The sequence below is a fragment of the Schistocerca serialis genome, chromosome 2 (assembly GCF_023864345.2).
Source record: "Schistocerca serialis cubense isolate TAMUIC-IGC-003099 chromosome 2, iqSchSeri2.2, whole genome shotgun sequence".
NCBI lineage: Eukaryota > Metazoa > Arthropoda > Insecta > Orthoptera > Acrididae > Schistocerca > Schistocerca serialis.
The window spans coordinates 306,442,500-306,468,436 of record NC_064639.1 but is presented as its reverse complement, the minus strand read 5'-3'; the positions used below and the strand labels follow the sequence as shown (position 1 = coordinate 306,468,436).

The following is a 25,937-nucleotide window of genomic DNA, read 5'->3' as shown; positions in this document are numbered from 1 at the left end:
AATGTTAACATGGGCTGCTTCATGAAGCCAAGGTGGTGAAGGGTTCACACCCACTGGGAAAGGTGCAGGTAGTGTGAAGTTAAGCCGCCATAGCAAGTGCCAAAAGTGGACTCCAGGAGGTAACAGAGAAGAGGGACACGCCCCATATTGACGATCAAAGGAATCATCAAAGAAAGAGGCATAGGATGGGTGGCCACACATGGCAGACAAACGGCATGCATACCTGCTAAGGAGGAAGTCATGACGGTAGGACAGTGGTAGTTCAGCATACAGACTCTCAACCAGGCTAATATAAGAGGCACCCGTGACCAAACAGATGCCACGATGGAGGATAGTGTAGAGACGGTGTAAGAGGGATGGACATGCAGATGCATAAACAAAGCACTCATAGTCGAGTTTCGAACAGACTAGGGACCAGCACAAATGCAGGAGGGTGGTTCACTTGGCACCCCAGGAAGTACCACTGAGGACACGTAGGACATTGAGGAACCACGTGCAGCGGGCTGCCAGGTAAGACACAAAGGAGGACGAAGTGAGTTTCCTATTGAGCAGAGAATGGAAGGGTATCACCCAAGCCTCCTCCGGTCGTTTCTGATGGAGGAAGGCAGGGTGACAGTGGGAAGTGCTCGAAACTTCAAAAAATGGCAGCCTGAAGTGTTGGAGATAGCAATAGAGTTCCCAATGACATCGTCTGCTGCTGTCAGGCCAGAAATTGGGGAATAGATCTTGGTCCCAGAGAGCCAATGGAAGTTGGCTCACATGACAGAGGAAGGGGTAGAATTGTTCAAAGAACTAGTGAATGAAATCCAGCTAGCTCTTCTGCTATCCCGAAGAACATGACGACAATTTGCACTCGTCTGTTTATAATGAATGCAGTTTGCCATCGTAGGATAATGGTTAAAAACACGGAGAGCACTTTGCCGTGCACGAATTGCATCAAGGCATGCTTCAGTCCAATAAGGGACTGGGACATGACATGGTAAAGAGGAAGTACGAGGAATGGAATGTTATGCAGCAGTAAGGATAACGTTTGTGAAATATTCCACCTGGTCATCACAACTGGGGAAATCTTGTTCTTCGAAGGTTGCCAGGGAGGAGTAAAGTTAGCAGTCAGCCTTAGTAAGCTGCCATTTGGGTGTGCACGCGAATGGGGTAGGAGTCAGCAAACGGGTAGCACATGGGAAATGGTCACTCGAGTAGGTGTCAGAAAGAATGGACCACTCAAGATGATGGGCATGCTGGGCAGTGTAGAAGGACAGGTTCAAGATGATGGGCATGCTGGGCAGTGTAGAAGGACAGGTCCAAATGGGAATAGGTGTGTGAGGAGTCCGAAAGGAAAGTGGGTGCTCCAGTGTTAAGGCAGAAGAGGTTAAGTTGGTTAGAAAGATCAGCCAAGAGGGCACCTCTCTGGCAGGTCCTGGGAGAACCCCAAAGGGGATGATGCGCATTAAAGTCACCGAGTAGAAAAAATGGGGGAGGTACCTGCCCAGCAAGCTGAAGGATGTCTGCCTTGATAACATTGAATGGCAGAGATACGTAAATGGTACAGAGGGAAAAAGTCAGGTGGGGAAGGAAAAGGCGAACTGCAACAGCTTGAAGATTGGTAGTCAGGGAGATGGGCTGACTACAAACGTCATCCCATATGAGCAGCATGACGCCCCCGTGAGACGGAATGTTGACCTCAGAGGGAAAGTCAAAACGAATCGGTAAGAAATTGGAAAGCTCAAAGCGGTCATGAGGGCGCAATTTTGTTTCCTGAAGGCAGAGTACAAGGAGACACTGTGATGCTAAAAGCAGCCATAAATCCTCTTTGTGGGACTAAAGGCCACGAACATTCCATTGAAGGAGAGTCACGATGAGGAAGAGATGTAAGGGTGTCACCTCGGCGGCTGCCGATTGACAGCTGGTGCACAGTTGCTACTACAGGGCACAGAAGCAGGAGGTTCCTGCGCCATGGGGTTCACAGAAGCCGAGTGACAGCCAGTGCAGAGTCGCTACTACGGGGCACAGAAGCAAAAGGATCATGCTCCATGGGGTCCACAGAAGCATCCACTTGCTTGTATGGTCGGTCTGTGGAATTGAACACTAAAACACGGTTGGTGGGCTAAGGTATCACGTGGCGACACCATCGAAAAGGATCTCCAAGTTGGCGAAAGAGAAGACACTTTGCCTTTGGTGGACTTCTTCGAGCCTTTCTGCTTAGAGGAAGATTTGGGTGTTGTTTGGCTGGAGGGACGGAGGAAGACTTCACAGGAGTACTTCTTCTGTCCTTTTTGGCCAACCGGTTGTGAAGCCAGTGGCTTTGCTCCTCGAGGTGAGAGTTTGATGGCTTGTTGCGGTCACGTCTGCATGGCTATGTCCTTCATGGAACGAGGGGTAACAAGAACCAAATTATAGGTGCCAGACAGGAGAACACAGGGTTTGCGACTGGCCAGTAACTTGTGAGCGACTGGGTATGGCACTTTTTTCTTTACCCGGATCTCTTGGAAAGCCTGCTCATCAAAATACATGGGACAATCCTGGGGAAAAGAGGTGGGTAATCGCCCTCATGTGCATCCCTACCACAGGTTAAACATTTGGCTGGGTGTTGACAAAACATTCTAGTGTGGTTGAAATGATGACATTGGTAGCAGTACATCGGGTTTAGAATGTATGGCTGGACTGTGATAATTTCATAACCTGCTTTGATCTTGGACAGAAGCACCAATCAATCAAAGGTGAGAAAAAGAGTGCGCGAGTGGCCACTAAGGAGGAATCTACCTTTTTCATTACGCGATGGACAGCAACGACACCCTGATCAGAGAGGTAAGATTGGATTTCAGCCTCAGTTAAGACCGTCAAGCAGCCTGGTGTAAATTACACCACGGGAAGAATTCAAAGTTCTATAGACCTTGACACAAACAGAGCAGCCATGGAGAAGGGAGGCAGCAAGCAGTTGTTGCACTTGAGAATCAGAAGTAGTCTCCAAAAGCAAAGTGCTATAGGGTAAATGAGAGCAGGATTTCACAGGGCTGGCAATTGCATAAACACCTTTCTGAATAATTAACGGATTTATTATGGTGAAGGACTGGCCGTCTTCAGTATGTAAGACCACAAGAACCGTGGTGCAGTGGGAAGGGTCTTTGGATTATTAGCCTCATAACATTTACGTTTCGTAGATGTTGATTGGGAAGATTACTGACTCATTGTGAGAAAATCCCCCATGATTGTCAGTGTCTCCGATGGTGCGCTACTTCCAACTGGGGGCCCCCTTCACAAGGGAGCACACCCACCTTAGATCATGTTCACACCTCCCAAATACCTAACAGGGGGACCAACTGGCAATTTGGGAAGGTTGCAGCTCAGGCAATCACCCCTCCCTGGGCATGGCCAGTACCAGGGGGTACGTGTGGATCCTGCCTGTCGACCCGGGACTGGGAATTTCGCATTACCTGTTACGTGTCAGATCTGTGGGCCAGCCTTCAGGAGCACACAGGGAGGAAGAAGAAAAAGAGGAACCTCAAATGCCAAAGTGGAGGAACAAGAGGAGAAGGGAAACAAAGAAATGAAAAGGGAGTGAGTTGGGGTTGGGTTGTTTGGGGAAAGAGACCAGACAGCAAGGTCATCGGATTAGGGAAGGATGTCGGCCATGCCCTTTCAAAGGAACCATCCCGGCATTTGCCTAGAGCGATTTAGGGAAATCACGGAAAACCTACATCAGGATGGCCGGACGCGGGATTGAACCATCGTCCTCCCGAATGCGAGTCCAGTGTGCTAGCCACTGTGCCACCTCACTCGGTGAAAAGAGAATGAAAAACAAAGGTGAGACTGTTCTTACGTCAGTGACAGACAATGCAGAACATTCCCAATAATATCCCAGACATGTTCCCCAAGGGAGGGGAAAAAGAACAGCAGGAGGATAGACATGCAGCACAGAAAGGAAGAAATGCGGCAAAGGCTGGGGCCCCATGGTAGCCAAGCACGAACCCGCCAAAGAGTGGCGAGCCCCTTGGGAGGAAATCAGTTGTGAGCATCATTTTCTGTTTGCTGGTAATGCAGTCTTGTTAGGATGATATCAGTATTATGGATACCATTCTGATAACCAACAGATTGCACTGACATCTGCTGCAACATAGTGAATCTGTTTGTGTAAATAGACAGTGTATTGATTTGGGCATGTTGACCCAACATCAACCTCAACAGTCTGTGCTTTGCCACTTCGAACTGGAACAATGATATGCTCTTCTCTGCACTATCCCACTCAATTATAGTATGGAATACTAGGGACAACAGCTGGTGTCACCTTCCAAACATTCTTACTCAATCACAGTGGTGCTTAAAAACTCTACAAGGTGTGCAAACAACAATGGTAGTACCACATTATGCTGATGCAAGATGTAGCAACAGAACAAAATTTTATTTGCAGAGTGTATAACCATATGGCAAACAAATACTATATGAGGATGGATAACTGATCACTGCTCACAAAATAAACAAGCAGTTGAGCTGCAAACAGGTTGTTAGGGGAAGTTGATTACCTGTTGAGTTTCCGGGCAGAGTCTGGTAAAAACCAGTTTCTCTCCAAAACACGCACACACCCACAGTTCTGAGGAGTTTTCCCAGTTCTGCACGTAGGTACTTTTGAATATTTTATTTCGGTTGTTCCACTGTGATACATGTACCTTTGTGAACTTATCATTTCTGAGAACATATGCTGTTACAGTGTGATTACCTGTAAATACCACATTAATGTAATAAATGCTCAAAATGATGTCTGTCAAACTCAATGCATTTGCAATACATGTAACGACATTCCTCTCAACAGCGAGAAGTCGCCTTCCGTAATGTTCGCACATGCATTGACAATGCACTGACGCATGTTGTCAGGCATTGTTGGTGGATCATGATAGCAAATATCCTTCAACTTTCCACACAGAAAGAAATCCAGGGACGTCAGATCCGGTGAACGTGCGGGCCATGGTATGGTGCTTCGATGACCAATCCACCTGTCATGAAATATGCTATTCAATACCACTTCAACCGCATGCGAGCTATGTGCTGGATATCCATCATGTTGGAAGTACATCGCCATTCTGTCATGTAGTGAAACATCTTGTAGTAACTTTGGTAGAACATTACTTAGGAAATCAGCATGCATTGCACCATTTAGATTGCCATCGATAAAATGGGGGCCAATTATCCTTCCTCCCATAATGCCGCACCATACATTAACCCGCCAAGGTCGCTGATGTTCCACTTGTCACAGTCCATTGTGGATTTTCCGTTGCTCAATAGCGCATATTGTGCTGGTTTACATTACCGTTGTTGGTGAATGACGCTTTATCGCTAAATAGAATGCGTGCAAAAAATCTGTCATCGTCTCCATAATTTCTCTTGTGCCCAGTGGCAGAACTGTACACGGCGTTCAAAGTCGTCACTATGCAATTCCTGGTGCATAGAAATGTGGTATGGGTGCAATTGATGTTGATCTAGCATTCTCAACACCGACGTTTTTGAGATTCCCGATTCTCGTGCAATTTGTCTGCTACTGATGCGCAGATTAGCCGCGACAGCAGCTAAGACACCTACTTGGGCATCATCATTTGTTGCAGGTCATGGTTAACGTTTCACATGTGGCTGAACACTTCCTGTTTCCTTAAATAACGTAACTATCCGGCGAACGGTCCAGACACTAGGATGATGTCGTCCAGGATACCAAGCAGCATACATAGCACACGCCTGTTGGGCATTTTGATCACATAGCCATACATCAACACGATATCGACCTTTTCGGCAATTGGTAAACGGTCCATTTTAACACGGGTAATGTATCACGAAGCAAATACGAGGGTTGTTTTTTAAGTAAGGGCTGTTCGCGCGTGTAGTCCCGTAGTTCATGCGGACGCTGCAACAAGCCACCACGCCACTTCCCGGCATCCTTCCCGTTCACACTGATGCAAGTTGCAGCTCTTTAGCTGACGTGTACACATCGCTGTGCTACTTTATAATGTTTACGATTATTGAATCGCCCGCCGCGTGTGAGATACGGTCAGTGATACGTTTTTTGACCGCGAGAAGCCTATCAGCTGCAGAAATTCATCGTCAGTTAACAGAAGTTTATGGTTTGAATGCAATGAGTGAAGGTAAAGTGCGTCAATGGGTAAGAGAGTTTAAAAATGGCCATCAAAACATCCATGACGAAGAAAACGCTCAGGCTGGCCCTCTGTGATCACTGATGATTTGGTGGCTGCAGTCGAAACAAAGATTCGTGAGGACAGAAGATTCACAATTTCCACTCTTTCTTTGGAATTTCCACAAGTTTCAAGATCGGTTTTGTACAAAATTGTGTCTGAAAACCTAAACTTTAAGAAACTGTGTTCTCGGTGGGTACCCAGACTCCTCACAGAGGACCACAAAGGGAAGAGATTTGCCACTTCATTGGACTTTTTGATTCGTTACGAGGAAGAAGGGGATGACATGTTGAGTCAAATTGTCACTGGAGATGAAACATGGGTATCCCATATCACTCCCGAAAGCAAGCGACAATCGATGGAATGGTGACACACAACCTCACCAGTCAAGGTCAAAGCCAAACAGACGCTGTCAAAGTGCAAGATTATGGCAACTGTGTTATGGGCCCGCGCAGTGTTTTGCTAGTGGACTTTATGCCACGAGGAACGACAATCAACTCAGATGCCTACTGTGCAGCTCTAAAGAAGCTCCGCAGAGCAATTCAAAACAAAAGGCGCGGCATGCTGACAAAAGGAGTTTTGCTCCTGCACGATAACGCTAGGCCTCCCACCTCTCAAAAGACTCGGGATTTAATTGATTCTTTAGGCTGGGAAGTTTTGGACCATGCACCATACAGCCCCACCCTTGCTCCTAGCGATTTTCACCTTTTCCGGTACCTGAAACACCATCTTGGCGGGCAGCGCTTCAATGACGACGATGAAGTGAAAGCGGCCGTGAACTCTTGGCTGTCGGAGCAGGCGGCCGAATTCTTTGAAGAGGGAATTAAAAACTTAGTTGTACAGTATGACAAGTACTTAAGTAAACAAGGCAACTATGTAGAAAATAAGTAAAAATGTGTAGAATCAGAAAGTAAAAGCTTTTTTACAAAAGTATTTGTATCTTTTTTTAAAAATAAAAACGGCCCTTACTTAAAAAACAACCCTCGTACCTTCCGCACTGATGGAATGTTACGTGATACCACGTACTTATACGTTTGTGACTATTACAGCGCCATCTATCACAAAGCGAAAAAAAGAGGCCCAACTAAAACATTCATATTTCTTTACGTACTACACAAATATGTAATAAAAAATGGGGGTTCCTATTTAAGAAAACGCGGTTGATATCCGTTTGACCTATGGTAGTGCTGTCTAGCGGGCCAACCATAGTGCCATCTGGTTTCCCCCTTCAAGCTAGACGAGTTTCGTTCTTTGTAGTTTTTTCATTTGATGCTTATTTCATGAGAAATTTGACCTGGTCACTATCAATGGACCACACTGTAGATATCGAAGCACTGATACAAAGGATGTGATTCAGCTGTTCCAATCTGGGTATTGCGTGATTCTTGGGGATTACCAGATGGTGGTGGGAACTGAGAAAGATGCAATCAGAGAGACTGGTGGCAAAGAAGTGTTTCCATTGTAGGGATTGAGAGAAAGGGAGTAGGTATTTCACAAATCCAACAAGGTTAAATCTGGGTGTAAAGCTGAAGGGGAAGCCACTGGACAGAACTGAAATTTCTGTGGGACTGAGGATTTTGGTGGAAACGTTAACAAAAGTGGTCCAGGATTGTTTTGGCTCTGGATTGAGTGGAATGTTGCTAGGGAGTTTTGGAGGATGTGGCAAGTTGGTATGACACCCTGTACACACATTCAACCTGCTTCCAAAAATCCACAAATGCAACAATCCTGGATACCCCATTGTAGAACAAATGCAACAATCCTGGAAACCCCGCTGTAGCTGGTTACTGAGCCCCAACTGAAAGAATTTCGGGCCTCATTGACTAACACCTCCAACTAATTGCCCAAAATCTAGCCTCCCATGGCAAAGATACCAACCACTTCCTTCACTGACTCTCCACCATCCCTATCCCTTTACCTTCTGCATCCTTACTAATCACTGTTGACATCATTTCCCTATAAACTAACATCCCTCCTGTCTATGGTCTCGCTGTTACATCTTCCAGTGTCCTTCAGACTCTAAACCAACTACATCATTTGTAATACATCTAACTAACTTTATGCTGACACACAACTGCTTCTCCTTTGAAGGGAACATATACAAATAAAACTGAGTGACAGCCTTGGAAACAAGCATGGCACCCTCCTTCGCCCACCTGTTTATGGGCCACCTAGAGGAAATCTTCCTGGCCTCCCAAACCACTAAACCCCCGGTATGGTTCAGGTCTATCAAAGATATCTTCATGATCTGGACTCAGGGCCAACACACCCTATCCTCGTTCATTCACAATCCCAATACCGTCTCTCCCATTTGCTTCATCTAGTCCTCCTGACCCCAGTGTTTCACCTTCCTGGATATTGTCTTCCACCTCTCTGATGGCTCCAATCCACACATCTGTCCACATTAAACCCACCAACAACAGTACCTGTATTTTGACAGTCACCATCCCTTCCACACCAAAAAATCCGTCTCATATAGCCTGGACATCTGCAGTGACGTCCACAGCTCTTGGTCGAGTGGCTAGCATTGCTGCCTCTGGATCATGGGGTCCCGGGTTCGATTCAGCCGGGTTGGGGATTTTCTCTGCTCAGGGACTGGGTGTTTGTATCATCATCATCATTCGTGACAGTAGATAGATTGGACTGTGTAAAAATTTGGAACTTTTTACAGGCACTGATGACCACGAAGTTGAGCGCCCCACAAACCAATCATCATCATCATATCTGCAGTGACAAGAACTCCTTTGCCCTCAAGCTGGTCTTGCAAACATCTCGAAAGACAGACACTATTTCCCAGCCACAGTCTGCAAACAGATTTCCTGTGCCATACCCCCACATAGCCCCAATCCTCCCCCACCCCCAGGGACCAGCTAAAAAGGAGCACCATCTTCGTCATCCAATACCACCCCAGAGTAGAACAAATGAAACACATCCTTTGTCAGGATTTTGATTATCTATCGTCATGCCCTGAAATGAGGGGTATCCTACCTAAGATCCTTACCACCCCTCCTGGTGTTCCATTGCCCAACCAACCTCCACAATGTCCTAGTCCATCCCCATGCCACTCCCAATTCCAGCCCCTTGCCACGGGGCTCAAATCCCTGTGCAAGATCCAGATGCAGACTTTCTCTTTCCACCCAACAAGCACTTCCTATTCTAGCCCTGTCACAGGCTTACCCAATTCCATCACGGGCTGGATCACTGTGAAAGCGGCTATGTAATATACCAGCTCTGCTGCAATCATTGGTCAGCTTTTTATATTGGTATGACTACCAACGAGTTGTGCACCTGGATGAATAGCCACTTCCAAACTATGGCACAACTTGCAACTGAACATAACATGTTTGATTTGTTTCAAAACACAGGCCATCTGTATCCTCACCCACCAGCTTTTCTGAACTGCAGAAACGGGACTTACTCTTAGAAAACATACTCCACTCCAGAGATTATCCTGACCTCAACCTATGGTAACCTACAGCTTTCATACACTCCACCTACGTCTCTCTCCTGCCTCCCCCACCCTCATTCTCTCACCACCTCCATTGTGTGCTGCTCTCTGCCAACACACCTACTAATCTTTTCCTCTTCTCACCTCCTCTCCCTTTCTGTTCCTCCCTCCCCCACTGCACCTGTCAGCTTTGTCCTGCCGCCATCTAGTCCCTCCATACTGTGCCACACAGCATTCTTTTTCCACAGCCCCCCCCCCCCATTGTAACATGCTATCTCTTCTCCCCCTCCCCCCCCCCCCCCCCCCTTCTCTTCATGGCACTGCTTTTGTTCAGTGCAACAGTTGCATTCTTGCCGGAGACAGCAGTCAGTCACGTGTGCATGAGGTGTGTGTGTGTGTGTGTGTGTGTGTGTGTGTGTGTGTGTGTGTGGGAGCGCGCGCGCATGTTTGTCTTCTGAAGAAGGCTTCAGCTGAAAACTCATTTACAAGTATTTTTGTTGTGCCTGTTTGCAACTCAACGTGTAACCTTTAAAGTGCATTTACACATCCATGCACCTTGCGGCTAGTCACTGTGCAACTGTGATTATCCCACACGCAAGTAGAGGCATAGGTGTAGGTGCAAGCCTCTTCCTGAACATGTGCATGTGAGTGATTCCTTTCACACCTATGTTCACAGGGGGCACCTCTTCTTCCGTATGGGGCAAGCTACAGTTGTGTGGCAACTGGCTGCAAGGCGTACCAGTGTAAACACACCTTTACAGTGAGTAGCGATCTATCCTTTTCATACTGTTGTTAACATTTAATTATGTGATACATCTGCCCCAATCTTACTGTCATGGAAGCATGGTACAAAGTTGATGTGTAGTGGGTGGACTGTGTGAGGAAGATGTCCATACATAACTTTCAAAAGCTGTAACCCCCACCACACTTAGTCACGTGCTGATGCTAGTATTTGGGAAAAAAATTAATTATTAGTAACTTATGTAATCATACATCTTCTGAACTAGTGATTATAATAATTATTTTTTTAAATAATTTGGTATCAAGACTGAAACACTGCAGAACCAGTTGTTTTGCCCCTGAAAATTTCATTTCACACTTCTGGGAATAATTACCCTCAGGTCGAGAACAACTGATGTACTGTATTATGCTGTAGCAGGTGTGCTGTAACTCTTGTCTATATGACTCAACACATGGGAGGACCTTTTTAACCTCTGGAGTAACTCAGAAGCAGAAGCGACCATTATCTCTATCCCCTTCATACTGCATGGTTATTGTGAACAACCAACAGTGTTTTCATATTTCCATGACAATGATGCAGTACTCTAGACACCTTCAACAGGATTCTAGTCCGGAGAGAGTACTGGCCACGTTATTCCTACACATTGTGGTGTAATTTCAGCCAACTAATTTTTACACGAAAAATATTAACATCTACAAAAATTATATAATGGCCATAGTGTCAGCATATCACAACAAAAGGTCAATGGAAAGCTCTTTCCCATACTTTTGATCTGTGATCTGTCAATGATTTGTTTGGGATGACATGGAGCTGTAAGCCAGTACTGGAATATTTTAAAGACTAACTTGTGATTATTACTAGTGTCTCTTCTCACTCCACATTTTTATATCACTAATCTAATATTCTCCACCACCACCTGCTGTCATGTTTCACTAATTATTTTACTTTCTCTTTTACACAAAACAGCAATGCCTCAAAACAACATTACTTACTTTTGAATACAAGGTGGTTTCTCTTCTTTATAATCTATTATTGACATAACACATAAGATACCTACAAAATCTGAAAGTAAATATCAGTTTTAAATAAACAACATGTAAAACTGTACCAGCTTTTGTAAGTGGGCTGCATTAATCGTTACTGTTTCCATATGGTAACGCAGCAAAGCCTGGTCTCTTTCCAGCAAATAATCTATCTGTGGGAGACGAGGGCATGGTGGCGTTGCGAACTGCACTGGATAGCACCATACTTTTCGCAAATTTGCTACCTGCACTGGAGCAATTACCTCTGGAAAAAAAAAAACATTTTTTGTAAGTTTTACAATAAGTAGTAATTTAATATTAGGCCTAATTATTTTAGCTTACACTCTAAATTTTTATTCATTTGTCACTCTGCAGAAGGAGAGGAAGTCCAAATTTTCAAATAATTCATTTTCCTAACTCATCTACGAAAAAGTTCTTGTGGATAAATATGAGAAAAACAAAATCAAACAATGGAAAATCCAGGATGAGATGTAACAATATTGTAAAAAGGAAAGTTGCTACTCACTATATAGCGGATGTGCTGAGTTGCAGATAGGCACAACAAAAAGACTGTTCCAAATATTGCTTTCGGCCAGTAAGGCCCTCGTCAGAATTAGACTACAGACACACACATACACAATCATGCAAATGCAGCTCACACACACACGACTGCAGTCTCAGGCAACTGAGACTCCAGTCATGATAGTGTGAGATACGTCTGCGTGAGTGTGTATATGTGTGTCTGTCATCTAATTTTGACGAAGGCATTGCTGGCTGAAAGCTATATTTGTGACAGTCCTTTTTATTATGCCTTTCTGCGACTCAACATCTCCGCTATATGGTGAGCAGCAATTTTCCTTTTCACAATATTACGAGAAAAACAAAAACATTTGAACTTCACACAGGAAGTTGCAAGAACACCAAATACCTGAGAAAACAAGAGCAATCGGAAAATAAAATGTTTTCACCCCTACCAAAAAAAGAAGCTTGTTTGGGGCAGGGGGGGGGGGGGGGGGGGGGGGGGCTACGGATACTAAGAGAAAAAAATGTAATGATATAAGCTATACAGGAGATCAGATTCAGAGATGAATGTTGTTTTGAATCAGAAGGCTTTAGAATATTCAAAGGAAAACCTGGCAAAAGAGTCACAAAAAATATACCACATCTAGGCACTTGCTTTATTGTCAACCAGAAAATGATCGATTCAGTCTTGGATTTCTCTTCAAGTTGTGGAAGAATGTCAACACTGTCTTTCAAATCTATGAATAAAGCTTTTACGATAGTAAATTTCCATGCTCCCACAAATGAATCAAACAAAACAGAATCAAAATCAGTCGACAAAATTTGGGAAAAACTTGAGGAAACAATTGACGAAGTTCCAAAACACCATTCCATAATTTTGATGAGCGATTTTAATGCAAAAATTGGTAGAGAAAAAAAGTATAAGCAAATTGTTGGTGACTACCCTGCACATAAAAGAACCAATAAAAATGGTGAGCGACTAATTGATATTTGTAAGAACTGTGATCTTCTTTTAAAATCCACAGCCTTCAAGCGCCTACCTCAAAAAGCCAAAACTTGGAAACACCCTAACACAATGTTTGGAGAATTCCAGCTGGACCATGCAGCTATTTCTAAAAAATCCAACAGGAAAATTTTAAGTGTTAAAGTTTTGAGGAATGCCAACATTCATTCTGCTCATTACTTGTCTCTGGTAAAAATGAATATCCCAGAGAGCCGAAAGAACCTTTCCAACATTTCAAGAAAAAACAGACCTCCAAAATTTGATATAAGTAAATTGAGAGATGTCAACAACAAACTTACAGAAACTCTACACAGAAAACCAAATAAAACAGACTGGAACAGAATTAAGGAAGCCATGGTACAATCAGCCACTGAAACCATACTGACCAATGAAAAATATAAATATCCATGGTTGAATGAAGACTGTAATGAAGCTACTGAAATGAAGCTACTGAAAAGCGAAGACAGGCTTGCATAAAATGGAATAGCAAGAAAACCTCCAAAAATCATGAAAACTTCTTGAAGGTCAGGAAAGATACATCAAAAGTATTGAAAACAACTAAGAGATTCTTCAACAAAAACCAAATCGATGAAATAGAAGCAAATTTTAGAAGACATCACACTCAGGAATTTTATAAAGCCTTTCAATCACAACTACTGAAGTTTAAACCTCCTACATTACATATAAGAGGACTCGATGGAAAACTAAATTTGAATGACAAATCATGTGCTGCAGCTTTTGGAAATTACTTTTCATCCCTACTGAATGCTGAAAATCCAAATGAAAAGCTTGATTTCTGTCCTACTGTTCCTCCTGCAGATAGTCCCCCTCCCGCATTAGATGAAATCATGAAAACTATACAAGGCTTGAAAAATAACAAATATGGAGGTGAGGATCGCACCTTGGCTGAAATGTGGAAATACACAGATCATGATACACTAAATCATTTCCATGATATCATAATGAAGATTTGGGAAACTGAAGCTTTACCTCCAGATTGGGCAGTAGCAATTATTCACCCACTACATAAAAAAGGTGATAAGAGTGATCTGAATAATTACCGAGGAATCTCTTTGCTACCAACGACGTACAAGATCTTTTCCAGACTGTTGTTAAACAGAGCTGAATCAGTCTTAGATCAACAATTGGGTGAATATCAAGCTGGTTTCAGGACATCAAGATCCTGTGCAGAGCAGATCCATAACCTGAAATCTGTTATATCATACACTAAATCAAGATCAATAATGTTTGTTGTGACCTATGTCGGCTTTCAAAAAGCGTATGACTCAATTGATTGAGAAACAATAAAGAACACCCTTGCTGCCGAATTTGGTCTATATAGGAAAACAATCAATCTGATAAGCGCCACTTTAAATAACACAGTGTCAAAGGTCAAGTTCAGAGGTGAACTATCAGAACCATTTGAAATCTGTACAGGGGCAAGACAAGGTGACACGCTCTCTCCATTGCTTTTCAACTGTGTCCTGAAAAAGATAGTCAGAGAGTGGAAAACAACTGTACCGCCATGTTATGGGATTCAAATTGGACGCAAAAGAAATGGCCTCAGTGGAAACTGGCTTTTGCTGAAGATCTAGTACTCATTGCAAATAATATTGATGAAGCTAAGGTTCAAGTGTCCAGCCTAGAATCAATTGCTGCTAAGACTGGCCTAAAAATAGCCTTTGTTGTTGTTGTTGTGGTCTTCAGTCCTGAGACTGGTTTGATTCAGCTCTCCATGCTACTCTATCCTGTGCAAGCTTCATCATCTCCCAGTATGTACTGCAGCCTACATCCTTCTGAATCTGTTTGGTGTATTCATTTCTTGGTCTCCCTCTACGATTTTTACCCTCCACGCTGCCCTCCAATACTAAATTGGTGATCCCTTGATGCCTCAGAATGTGTCCTACCAACCAATCCCTTCTTCTAGTCAAGTTGTGCCACAAACTCCTCTTCTCCCCAATCCTATTCAATACCGCCTCATTAGTTATGTGATCTACCCATCTAATCTTCAGCATTCTTCTGTAGCACCACATTTCGAAAGCTTCTATTCTCTTCTTGTCCAAACTGTTAATCGTCCATGTTTCACTTCCATACATGGCTACACTCCATACAAATACTTTCAGAAATGACTTCCTGACACTTAAATCTATACTCAATGTTAACAAATTTCTCTTCTTCAGAAACGCTTTCCTTGCCATTGCCAGTCCACATTTTACATCCTCTCTACTTCAACCATCATCAGTTATTTTGCTCCCCAAATAACAAAACTCCTTTACTACTTTAAGTGTCTCATTTCCTAATCTAATTCACTCAGCATCACCCAACTTAATTCGACTACATTCCATTATCCTCGTTTTGCTTTTGTTGATGTTCATCTTATATCCTTCCTTCAAGACGCTGTCCATTCCGTTCAACTGCTCTTCCAAGTCCTTAACAAAACTGAATTCATCACAAACTTCAAACATGCTCCTCCTCATATTGAAATACAAGCAGGCGAAGAAATTTAAATATCTTGGAGAAATAATTACACATGACAGTTCATAAAATGCAGTTGTAGAAAGTAGGTGTCCTAAACTAGAAGGTGCCTTCCATCTGTGCAAAGACTTATACAAAAGCAAAAGCCTGTCTTTAAATCTAAAACTTTGTAATTATAACACTATAATTAGACCATCAGCTTTGTATCCATCAGAGTGTGTAAACATGATGAAGAAAGGACCACAACGAAAACTTGAAATAAAAAGACCAGAAAATTTTGACAAAAATCCTTGGCCCTATCAAAGAAAACGGAGAATTCCGCCAAAGACACAACTGTGAATTATACAAACATACAGAAGACGTTGTTACCAGCATGAGGAAGCAGAGAATGGTGTTTTTTGGTCATCTGGAAAGAATGAACCCACAAAGACTTACTCATCGCATACATTCATCAATTTCAAAAACAAAATCGTATTCAAAAATGGGCAAGCCAAGTTAAAAAGGATTTACAGGAAGCTGAAATTTCATTCGATGACACTCAGGATCGAGAAGTTTTCAGAGAAAAAGTCAAAATTACTAAAAACCTTATTTCGCTTACGACGCCAGTTCCACGTCCTGCCTGCAAATGGTCAAAACAGAGAAAAGCATTTATTACGATGGCACCAAAGTTGTTAAGAAAAGGCCAACACATTCTGGGATGCATTTTAAAATAATCTAGAGAGATCCAACCACATGATGAGCTGACAGTGGTTTTCAACTAGGTAACCCTTGAGACCCAGCCCTGAGCATGCTTAAAGTACAAGAACAGCCTGTAAGAATATCCAGTCATGCCACGCTAACTAAGGAGCCGAGATTATGTAGATGCATCTTCTCCACATTAGTAGCATCCTAACCCTCAGGGTAGCAGCACAGAGACTGAGCATCTCAGCTTGTGTCTTGAACTTGCATTGATTACCACAGTTCTAAGATCGACAACAGGAGGCAGAGGACATATACGATTCTGCCTGTTTAAAGAAAGGCCAGGCATAAGTATTGCATGAAGAGAGCAACAAGTCAAGTTGCTGTAATACTGGATCATTTGAACAATGCCATCCAGCTTTGCAGAGTACCCAAGTACATTTAAAAATGAAACTTTTGCTGTATATATGTAAGAAGGAACATTTTATAATCACAACGGAAGATCAAAATTTTATGCACTATGACTTAAGTGAATGGTTTCACACCTGCCTATAAATGAACATAAGTGTATGCATTGTGCAAAATCTGAATTTTGCAAATTTAGAATAACTTACTTGTAGCTGTGGTATATGACACCTTGATTGAATGTGTGAAGTTGTTAGACATATATGATGTAGAGTGAGAGAAACCTATTAGTTTCAGGAATGTGGTGGCCAGCTTGGATAGGCAGACTTGGCTTGCAGATACATGGTTCGGAAAACACAACAGTTGATTCTTCTGAAGTTACATATGCTACAGAGGATAAGAATAAACTCATTAAGATAAGTCCTGTCCATTGATGAACTTGTAAAATGTACAGTGAAAGCAGTGGCATACCAACATCTGAAAAAACAGCAAAGGTATACTGCAGAAGAGAAGGGATGTGTAAAGGCTCAATAACTGTGTTTAGTGTGTCACTGTGATTTTGCAAGAAATGGCCAATGAGTCTGCCACAGAAAGTACAAGACTAGCATTAGAGTAATGACCCAAGTTTCAAAACTTTTTTTTTGAGCGTCACATTCTTACAACAAAGACACAGTAATGATATACGCCTTGTTGGCAATTGACAACATTTTCCAACAGTTACATTCACAGGCAAAAAATTCACCTTATTTCTGATGTTTCCCCTCATCAATTTCATCAATTCGGAAATCACTGCCAACTGTTTGAGTTCACAAAGTCATTTATGGCAATGGAGTGTACATGGTACTGGTCACAAGATGGGGCCTTGTAATGGTGTAGGAGGCAGGAGGCCTGCTCAAGCACCACATTGCAAAACATATTGTTTCCAGACCAAGCACAGCCTCAATTCAGAATGCAGATGACTTTATAAGAGTGGTGAAGTCATAAACATAAACAGCCTTCATTCTGTTGCCCAAAGAGGAAGCTAACAAATTCCACCCGTACAAGAATGGTCCAACCAGGGTACTCTAGTGAAAGAAATCCAGGAGACATGAATGGACTTAAGTTACGGGTAAAGTTACACTGCACAACCTTAAGGAGTAAGAAAGAAGAAATTTCATATGTCCAAACAATATCTCAGAAACAGCAGGAGAATATTCAAATTCACAACCTACATAAGAGGTGTTTGTGGACTGGGTGTATATTGTGACTGGTAGATTGCAGAAGTTATAGTTGTGAGTTAAATGAAATTCTCATGAAGTTTGTGCTATAACATGTACAGGCTGCAGGATATAGTTTTCCAGTTGCGAGGCAGCAACACTACCACCAGTACTCACTTTCAGTTTACCATGTTTTGAAGACTGCAGGTACACTAGTTCCCACTGGTTCTCCAGGAAGGCATCATCAATGTCAAAGGAGGATACTGACTCAGCTGAACATTTATTTAAATAATTTAATTGCAAATTTTGGTTCTGAGCAAAGTGCACAAATGGCCAACTGTTTTTAAGTGTACCTCTTGAAACATGGATATGCGTTTTGAAGCTTTTAATATTCAAGAATTAAAATGCTTTGTCAAATAAGACTAGATTTTCATTTCATGACACTGAAATCTGAGAATATGGCAATGACAACTAGTTCAATGCATGGCATTGTTCAACTAGAAAGCATTAGTACTTCTGTGCAGAAAATTTAGTACTGCATGATAATAAATAATTAAATATATACATAAATAAAAATGAAAAACACTGGGATCAACATTTTTGGATAAATAATACTTCGAAATTCTACGAGACACACATATTTTCAAACTGAGGATATAAACTGGGTGGTTATAATTAAACTTTCCCTATTTAACAAGTTATAACATAGAAACTAATTACCGTACACATATCAAACTTGGTAGCATTAATGTTCAGAGTATGGGGATGCATGATTTCCACACGTCACAGCGTTCCAACTGTTGTGATCAGTCACCCCGATTCATAGTCTCACTCACCTGACCAGCGCAGTGCGCTTGTTGATGTGTCAACATAAGGTTGGACAAAAGGAGCAGGGCATTACTGGCGAAACTCTATTATCAAAATAATTGTAATGCTGCAGCTGCACTTCAAGAATATAGCTGGCTGAAAGGATTATGGAAGGGTCTTCTTTCTCCACCTGTTGTGTGGAGCACGATGAAGTAGTTTGAATCAACTGGACAACTGGGTGTCGCTCTGAGAAGAGGCTGATGACTGGTTGCACCGCAGGTGGCTCAAGAAATCACTGTTGCTATGGCAGACAACACTATGTGCAGTTCCCAATCGTCATGCAGTGCATGTGCTGTGTCACAACAGTTGAACATCCCTTGGTCCACTGTATGGAAGGTGCTCCGAACCCTTCTCAAATGCTATCTGTGAAAGATCCATATCGTACAGCAGCTAGCACCACAGGACCACTCTAAAGACAGATGAAGCTCATTTTTCTCTGAAGCGTGAGGTGAACACACAGAATTGCTGAATGTGGAGATCTTCACCTCCAGTCACTGTGCATGAAGTCCTCTGTACGGTGAATGTGTCACCGTATGGTGTGGCTTCACAGCTGCATTCACCATTAGCCCACTGTTTTTTGAACAGATTGGTGCTCATGGACCAAAGAAGTGCAGTGTTACTAGCCAGTGTTACTGAGATATGCTTTGTCAGCATTTCATACCCACCCTACAGGAGAGAGATACATTGAACTCAACAGTTTTCATGCAAGATGGGGCCCCATCGTACATTGCTCGCGAAGTTCAGCTACTTCTCCGAAACACATTTGGAAACAATAAAATTATCAGCCGATCGGTTCTAAATGCTTGGCCGGCATGATCACCCGATCTCACTCCCTTAATTTCTGGTTGTGGAGCTACCTCATGGACAGGGTTTACCAGGGGAACATTCACACGTGCTGATCTGAAGCCCAGCATATCAAGAGAGGTAGCCAGCATACCTATGGACGTGCTTAGTTCTGCTATGCAGAATGCAATCCTGCACTTTCAGACTCTTCCGGACACCAATGGGCGCCATATTGTGTGCCTTTTGTAGCAGTAATAGTACCGGTATGTAATGGTATGATGCACCATGGCAGCACATTAAGAGTGTTTCAGTTAAATTGATTCTGCATTATTTCTCTTCCCCATGTCCTTGAAATTAATGCTACAAAATTTGGCATTCATACGGTAATTAGTTTCCATGTTATAACGTGCCAAATAGGGAAAGTTTAGTTATAACCAGCTGGTATAAAAACTGGTCCAGCAATAACAGCATTTTAATATATTATGTGCAAGGCACCATCTTTAGTGGCTCTTATGTCAGGCCACAAATTTTTTGGGGAAAAAATGTTTATTACTTTGCCCTGAATTTTAACATATAGTCTATTATTTTCAATAACACCTGTGACAATGGAGTTAAGATGTATTCTTTGCCTGCCAGAATCAAGATGGATGCTGAACATTGTTTGAAACTTAACAGTTTAAATTACATCTTCTGTTATATAGTTAGTGGTTGTAAGTAATTTTTCTACCCAGTATCGCATTTCTAAATGCTATCTTTCCTTCCATCTTTAAGTACACTTTTCACCAAGAATTTTTTTCTTTTTCTTCGACTTAATGCTGGTGTTTTTTTATCTCTCCATGAATATTACTTATGACTACAAATAGCTGCCACATAAGAAACAACACCTTGTACAGTTTTACACATGATTATCTCAGATGGGCTTGCAAAATATGCTACAGTTATTTAAAAAGTACAGTAATGTGACAAACACAGTGCTGTGCAAAGATGTCCTCTTGCCAAATCCTATGTACAGGCTTTTTTCATATATTTATTTCTTAACTGTGAAAAATACACATTAAACACAGTATATTAATATGAAGTCCAACAACCGTTGGAAGTAAAGCATTTTGTTGTTGTTGTTGTTGTGGTCTTCAGTCCTGAGACTGGTTTGATGCAGCTCTCCATGCTACTCAATCCTGTGCAAGCTTTTTCATCTCCCAGTACCTACTGCAACCTACATCCTTCTGAATCTGCTTAGCGTATTCATCTCTTGGTCTCCCTCTACGATTTTTACCCTCCACGCTGCCTTCCAATACTAAATTGGTGATCCCTTGATGCCTCAGAACATGTCCTACCAACCGATCCCTTCTTCTGGTCAAGTTGTGCCACAAACTTCTCTTCTCCCCAATCCTATTCAATACTTCCTCATTAGTTATGTGATCTACCCATCTAATCTTCAGCATTCTTCTGTAGCACCACATTTCGAAAGCTTCTATTCTCTTCTTGTCCAAACTATTTATCGTCCATGTTTCACTTCCATACATGGCTACACTCCATACGAATACTTTCAGAAATGACTTCCTGACACCTAAATCAATACTGGATGTTAACAAATTTCTCTTCTTCAGAAACGCTTTCCTTGCCATTGCCAGCCTACATTTTATATCCTCTCTACTTCGACCATCATCAGTTATTTTGCTCCCCAAATAGCAAAACTCCTTTACTACTTTAAGTGCCTCATTTCCTAATCTAATTCCCTCAGCATCACCCGACTTAATTAGACTACATTCCATTATCCTTGTTTTGCTTTTGTTGATGTTCATCTTATATCCTCCTTTCAAGACACTGTCCATTCCATTCAACTGCTTTTGCAAGTCCTTTGCTGTCTCTGACAGAATTACAATGTCATCGGCGAACCTCAAAGTTTTTATTTCTTCTCCATGAATTTTAATACCTACTCTGAATTTTTCTTTTTTTTCCTTTACTGCTTGCTCAATATACAGATTGAATAACATCGGGGAGAGGCTACAACCCTGTCTCACTCCCTTCCCAACCACTGCTTCCCTTTCATGTCCCTCGACTCTTATAACTGCCATCTGGTTTCTGTACAAATTGTAAATAGCCTTTCGCTCCCTGTATTTTACCCCTGCCACCTTTAGAATTTGAAAGAGAGTATTCCAGTCAACATTGTCAAAAGCTTTCTCTAAGTCTACAAATGCTAGAAACGTAGGTTTGCCTTTCCTTAATCTTTCTTCTAAGATAAGTCGTAAGGTCAGGATTGCCTCACGTGTTCCAGTGTTTCTACGGAATCCAAACTGATCTTCCCCGAGGTTGGCTTCTACTAGTTTTTCCATTTGTCTGTAAAGAATTCGTGTTAGTATTTTGCAACTGTGACTTATTAAGCTGATAGTTCGGTAATTTTCACATCTGTCAACACCTGCTTTCTTTGGGATTGGAATTATTACATTCTTCTTGAAGTCTGAGGGTATTTCGCCTGTTTCATACATCTTGCTCACCAGATGGTAGAGTTTAGTCAGGACTGGCTCTCCCACGGCAGTCAGTAGTTCCAATGGAATATTGTCTACTCCGGGGGCCTTGTTTCGACTCAGGTCTTTCAGTGCTCTGTCAAACTCTTCACGCAGTATCATATCTCCCCGACTCAGGTCTTTCAGTGCTCTGTCAAACTCTTCACGCAGTATCATATCTCCCATTTCATCTTCATCTACATCCTTTTCCATTTCCATAATATTGTCCTCAAGTACATCGCCCTTGTATAGACCCTCTATATACTCCTTCCACCTTTCTGCTTTCCCTTCTTTGCTTAGAACTGGGTTTCCATCTGAGCTCTTGATATTCATACAAGTCGTTCTCTTATCTCCAAAGGTCTCTTTAATTTTCCTGTAGGCGATATCTATCTTACCCCTAGTGAGATAGGCCTCTACATCCTTACATTTGTCCTCTAGCCATCCCTGCTTAGCCATTTTGCACTTCCTGTCGATCTCATTTTTGAGACGTTTGTATTCCTTTTTGCCTGTTTCACTTACTGCATTTTTATATTTTCTCCTTTCATCAATTAAATTCAATATTTCTTCTGTTACCCAAGGATTTCTACTAGCCCTCGTCTTTTTACCTACTTGATCCTCTGCTGCCTTCACTACTTCATCCCTCAAAGCTACCCATTCTTCTTCTATTGTATTTCTTTCCCCCATTCGTGTCAATTGTTCCCTTATGCTCTCCCTGAATCTCTGTACAACCTCTGGTTCTTTTAGTTTATCCAGGTCCCATCTCCTTAAATTCCCACCTTTTTGCAGTTTCTTCAGTTTTAATCTACAGGTCATAACCAATAGATTGTGGTCAGAGTCCACATCTGCCCCTGGAAATGTCTTACCATTTAAAACCTGGTTCCTAAATCTCTGTCTTACCATTATATAATCTATTTGATACCTTTTAGTATCTCCAGGGTTCTTCCATGTATACAACCTTCTTTCATGATTCTTAAACCAAGTGTTAGCTATGATTAAGTTGTGCTCTGTGCAAAATTCGACCAGGCGGCTTCCTCTTTCATTTCTGTCCCCCAATCCATATTCACCTACTATGTTTCCTTCTCTTTATCAAAAAAAATACTACTGTTCGAAGCTTGGAAGTTATGATGAGAAAACGACAATGCGGCAGACAAGACACTGCAGCCAGCCACAACTTAGATCATGTCACTACTTTCCCTTGCAACATTTTCTGTTAACAAAACATTTGTTCAATTCATCTAGTTCAAATAAATGAGAGTGACATCTATATTTAAATTGGGATTGCAATAAGCTGTTTCAAGTGCACAAAGTACACAAGAAAATTTAGTACTGAAAATGACTGTTCTTCTTAGACACAGACGACCGACTGTCATTTGTGAACTGTTTCATTGCTAGTTTCAAATGAAACTGTCAAGAATGGTGTGAGTACAGCATTTCCAATACATGAAATGAGACCATCATATTGTGCCTCAAGTCGTATGCAACAAATGTCAACATTGCAATCGCAGATGTGCAAGATTAAAAGTATTGCTGTAGCAGATAAAAATCAGTTCTCTTCAAAAAAAAAAGGGGTGACTATAAATTCTTAGTCCATTTCTATGAAATAGCAGATGTATTTATACAGTGCGTATGTTTGTTTATTGTCAATTTATGTATACATTTTTGTCACATTTCAATATGGCCTCCATCCATTTCTAAGCATTGCCCCCATTGTTGGAAGAGCATACCTGAATACAGTCTGAAACATACATCTTATGAAATAGTGAATGCTGCAACCCAGATTGGAGATCTTAGAGCCTAGCGATCCCTTACCTTTTTTATACACCACTTAGCTTTATGCAACTCCAAGGAAGAAATCCAAATGTGCATATCTGATCAATATGATGGGCATAATCTTGTTGAACCTCTGCTTATCCATCAGTTGGTGTATCTATGATTTAGGCATTCGCTTATTATGAGAGCAAAAATGAGGGGGTGCTCCATGCTGTTGGAAGACAATAATGCCTTCTTGCTGAGACTGTAGTTCCAGGAATTGCTCCAGCATATCAATGGAAATGTTTCCTGAAATTCTCTCTTCTGTTTTTTTTTTTTTTTTTTTTTTGTTTGTGGTTTTAGGGCGCAAAACTTCTATGGTCATTAGCGCCCAGCCCGTGACGTAGAAAACAGGAAAAAAACCAAATTTAAAATCAGCAGCAATGGAAACAAAGTCAGAAAATTTGAGAAACTAAAGTCAGAAGGAATGCTTAAAAGTCCACTATAGAAAGGGGTTGGTTGTCCCCCAAAAAAAAGGCTTCAAATGACTGACGTCATTTCACTGTCTCTAATAAACTGTAGAACGCGGTCAGCTGAGCGCGTGTCATCTGCTAAAATCGACGATAGATCAGGCGATAGCTGTAGACGGGAGCGTAACGGATTAAAATAGGGGCATTCAATTAAAAGGTGTCTGACCGTCCACAGCTGAGAGCAGTGGGGACAGAGTGGGGGAGGATCATCGCTTAAAAGATGTCGATGACTAAAAAGACAGTGCCCTATCCGGAGTCGGGCTAAAATTACCTCCTCCCGACGACGCGTTCGGGAGGAAGAGGTCCAAGCGCAAGGAACGGCTTTCACTTCCCGCAATTTATTGTGGGGAAGTGTTGACCAATGCGCATGCCATAAATGAGTAACTTGGCGACATAAACCGCTCCGTAGATCAGTAAACGGAAGAGACTGAAGAGCTGGCCGAGGAAGAGAGACTGCAGCCTTGGCTGCTACATCGGCCGCCTCATTTCCACAGATACCAGCGTGTCCCGGGAGCCAGAGGAACGCCACTGAGACGCCCCCCAGGTGGAGCAAGCGCAGACAGTCCTGAATCCGGTGGACCAGAGGGTGCACAGGGTAAAGAGCTTGGAGACTGAGGAGAGAGCTGAGAGAATCTGAGCAGATTACGTACTGTATCCGCTGATGGCGGCGGATGTAGTGGACAGCCTGGAGAACAGCGTAAAGCTCCGCAGTATAAACCGAACACTGGTCGGGAAGCCGAAAGTGATTTGGGGTGTCGCCAACAATATAGGCACTCCCTACACCTAACGATGTTTTCGAGCCATCGGTGTAAATAAATGTGGCTTCCGTCATTTGTGCACATAGAGCAGCAAATGCCCGACGGTAAACAAGTGTAGGGGTACCATCCTTGGGAAATTCACATAGGTCTCTGAGCAAGTCGATCCGGGGACGGTGCCAAGGCGGTGCTGTACCCCAAGTTGTCAAGAAGGTTTTAGGAAAGCGGAAGGAAAGAGAATGGAGCAGTTGATGGAAGCGGACTCCCGGGGGTAGTAGGGAGGAGGAGCGGCCTGCATACCCGACATCAAAGGACTCGTCGAAAAAAAGGTTATAGGCTGGATTAGCAGGCATGGAAGACAGATGGCTAGCATAACGACTCAGAAGGACTGCCCGCCGATTGGACAGCGGAGGTTCAGCAGTCTCAGCATAAAGGCTTTCCACAGGGCTGGTGTAAAAAGCTCCAGACACTAAACGTAATCCACGGTGGTGGATAGAGTCGAGACGCCGAAGAATAGACGGCCGAGCAGAGGAGTAGACTATGCTTCCATAATCCAATTTCGAGCGCACTAAGGCGCGATAGAGGCGGAGAAGGACCACCCGGTCCGCTCCCCAAGAGGTACCATTCAGGACACGAAGGGTGTTAAGGGAACGCAGACAGCGAGCCGAAAGATAGGAAACGTGGGAGGACCAGCACAGTTTTCTGTCAAACATAAGACCCAAGAATTTAGCGACGTCGGAAAACGGAAGGTTGACAGGACCTAGATGTAAGGAGGGCGGAAGAAACTCCTTACGTCGCCAAAAATTAACACAAACGGTCTTACTGGGTGAGAAGCGGAAGCCGGTTTCGATGCTCCACGAGTGGAGGCGATCGAGACATCCTTGAAGACGTCTTTCAAGAAGGCTGGTCCGTTGAGAGCTGTAGTAGATCGCAAAATCGTCCACAAAGAGGGAGCCCGAGACATCAGGAAGGAGACAATCCATAATTGGATTAATGGCGATGGCAAACAGTACAACACTCAGCACGGAGCCCTGGGGTACCCCGTTTTCTTGGGAGAAAGTACGGGAGAGAGTAGTGTTCACCCGCAC

The 25,937-nt window shown here is 42.7% G+C and overlaps 2 protein-coding genes across 5 annotated transcripts in view; one reads left to right on the top strand and one right to left on the bottom strand.

Moving 5' to 3' along the window:
- LOC126457079 (mRNA (2'-O-methyladenosine-N(6)-)-methyltransferase) overlaps window positions 1-25,937 on the bottom strand; it is a 154,125-nt gene that overhangs the window by 40,310 nt on the left and 87,878 nt on the right. For both annotated transcript variants that reach the window (XM_050093082.1, XM_050093083.1), the window contains one exon: window positions 11,469-11,647. In XM_050093082.1, the coding sequence (XP_049949039.1) occupies window positions 11,469-11,647 (179 nt within the window). The remainder of the gene's footprint in view (window positions 1-11,468; window positions 11,648-25,937) is intronic.
- The window catches only part of LOC126457080 (2',3'-cyclic-nucleotide 3'-phosphodiesterase-like), a 183,323-nt gene that overhangs the window by 149,306 nt on the left and 8,080 nt on the right, over window positions 1-25,937 (top strand). The window contains exon 7 of one of the 3 annotated variants that reach the window (XM_050093089.1): window positions 10,295-10,378. The exons of the other annotated variants lie outside the window; for them this stretch is intronic. Within the exon in view, the coding sequence (XP_049949046.1) occupies window positions 10,295-10,365 (71 nt within the window). The 3' untranslated portion in view covers window positions 10,366-10,378. Of the gene's footprint in view, window positions 1-10,294; window positions 10,379-25,937 lie in introns of those variants that run through there. 3 annotated transcript variants of the gene reach the window in all.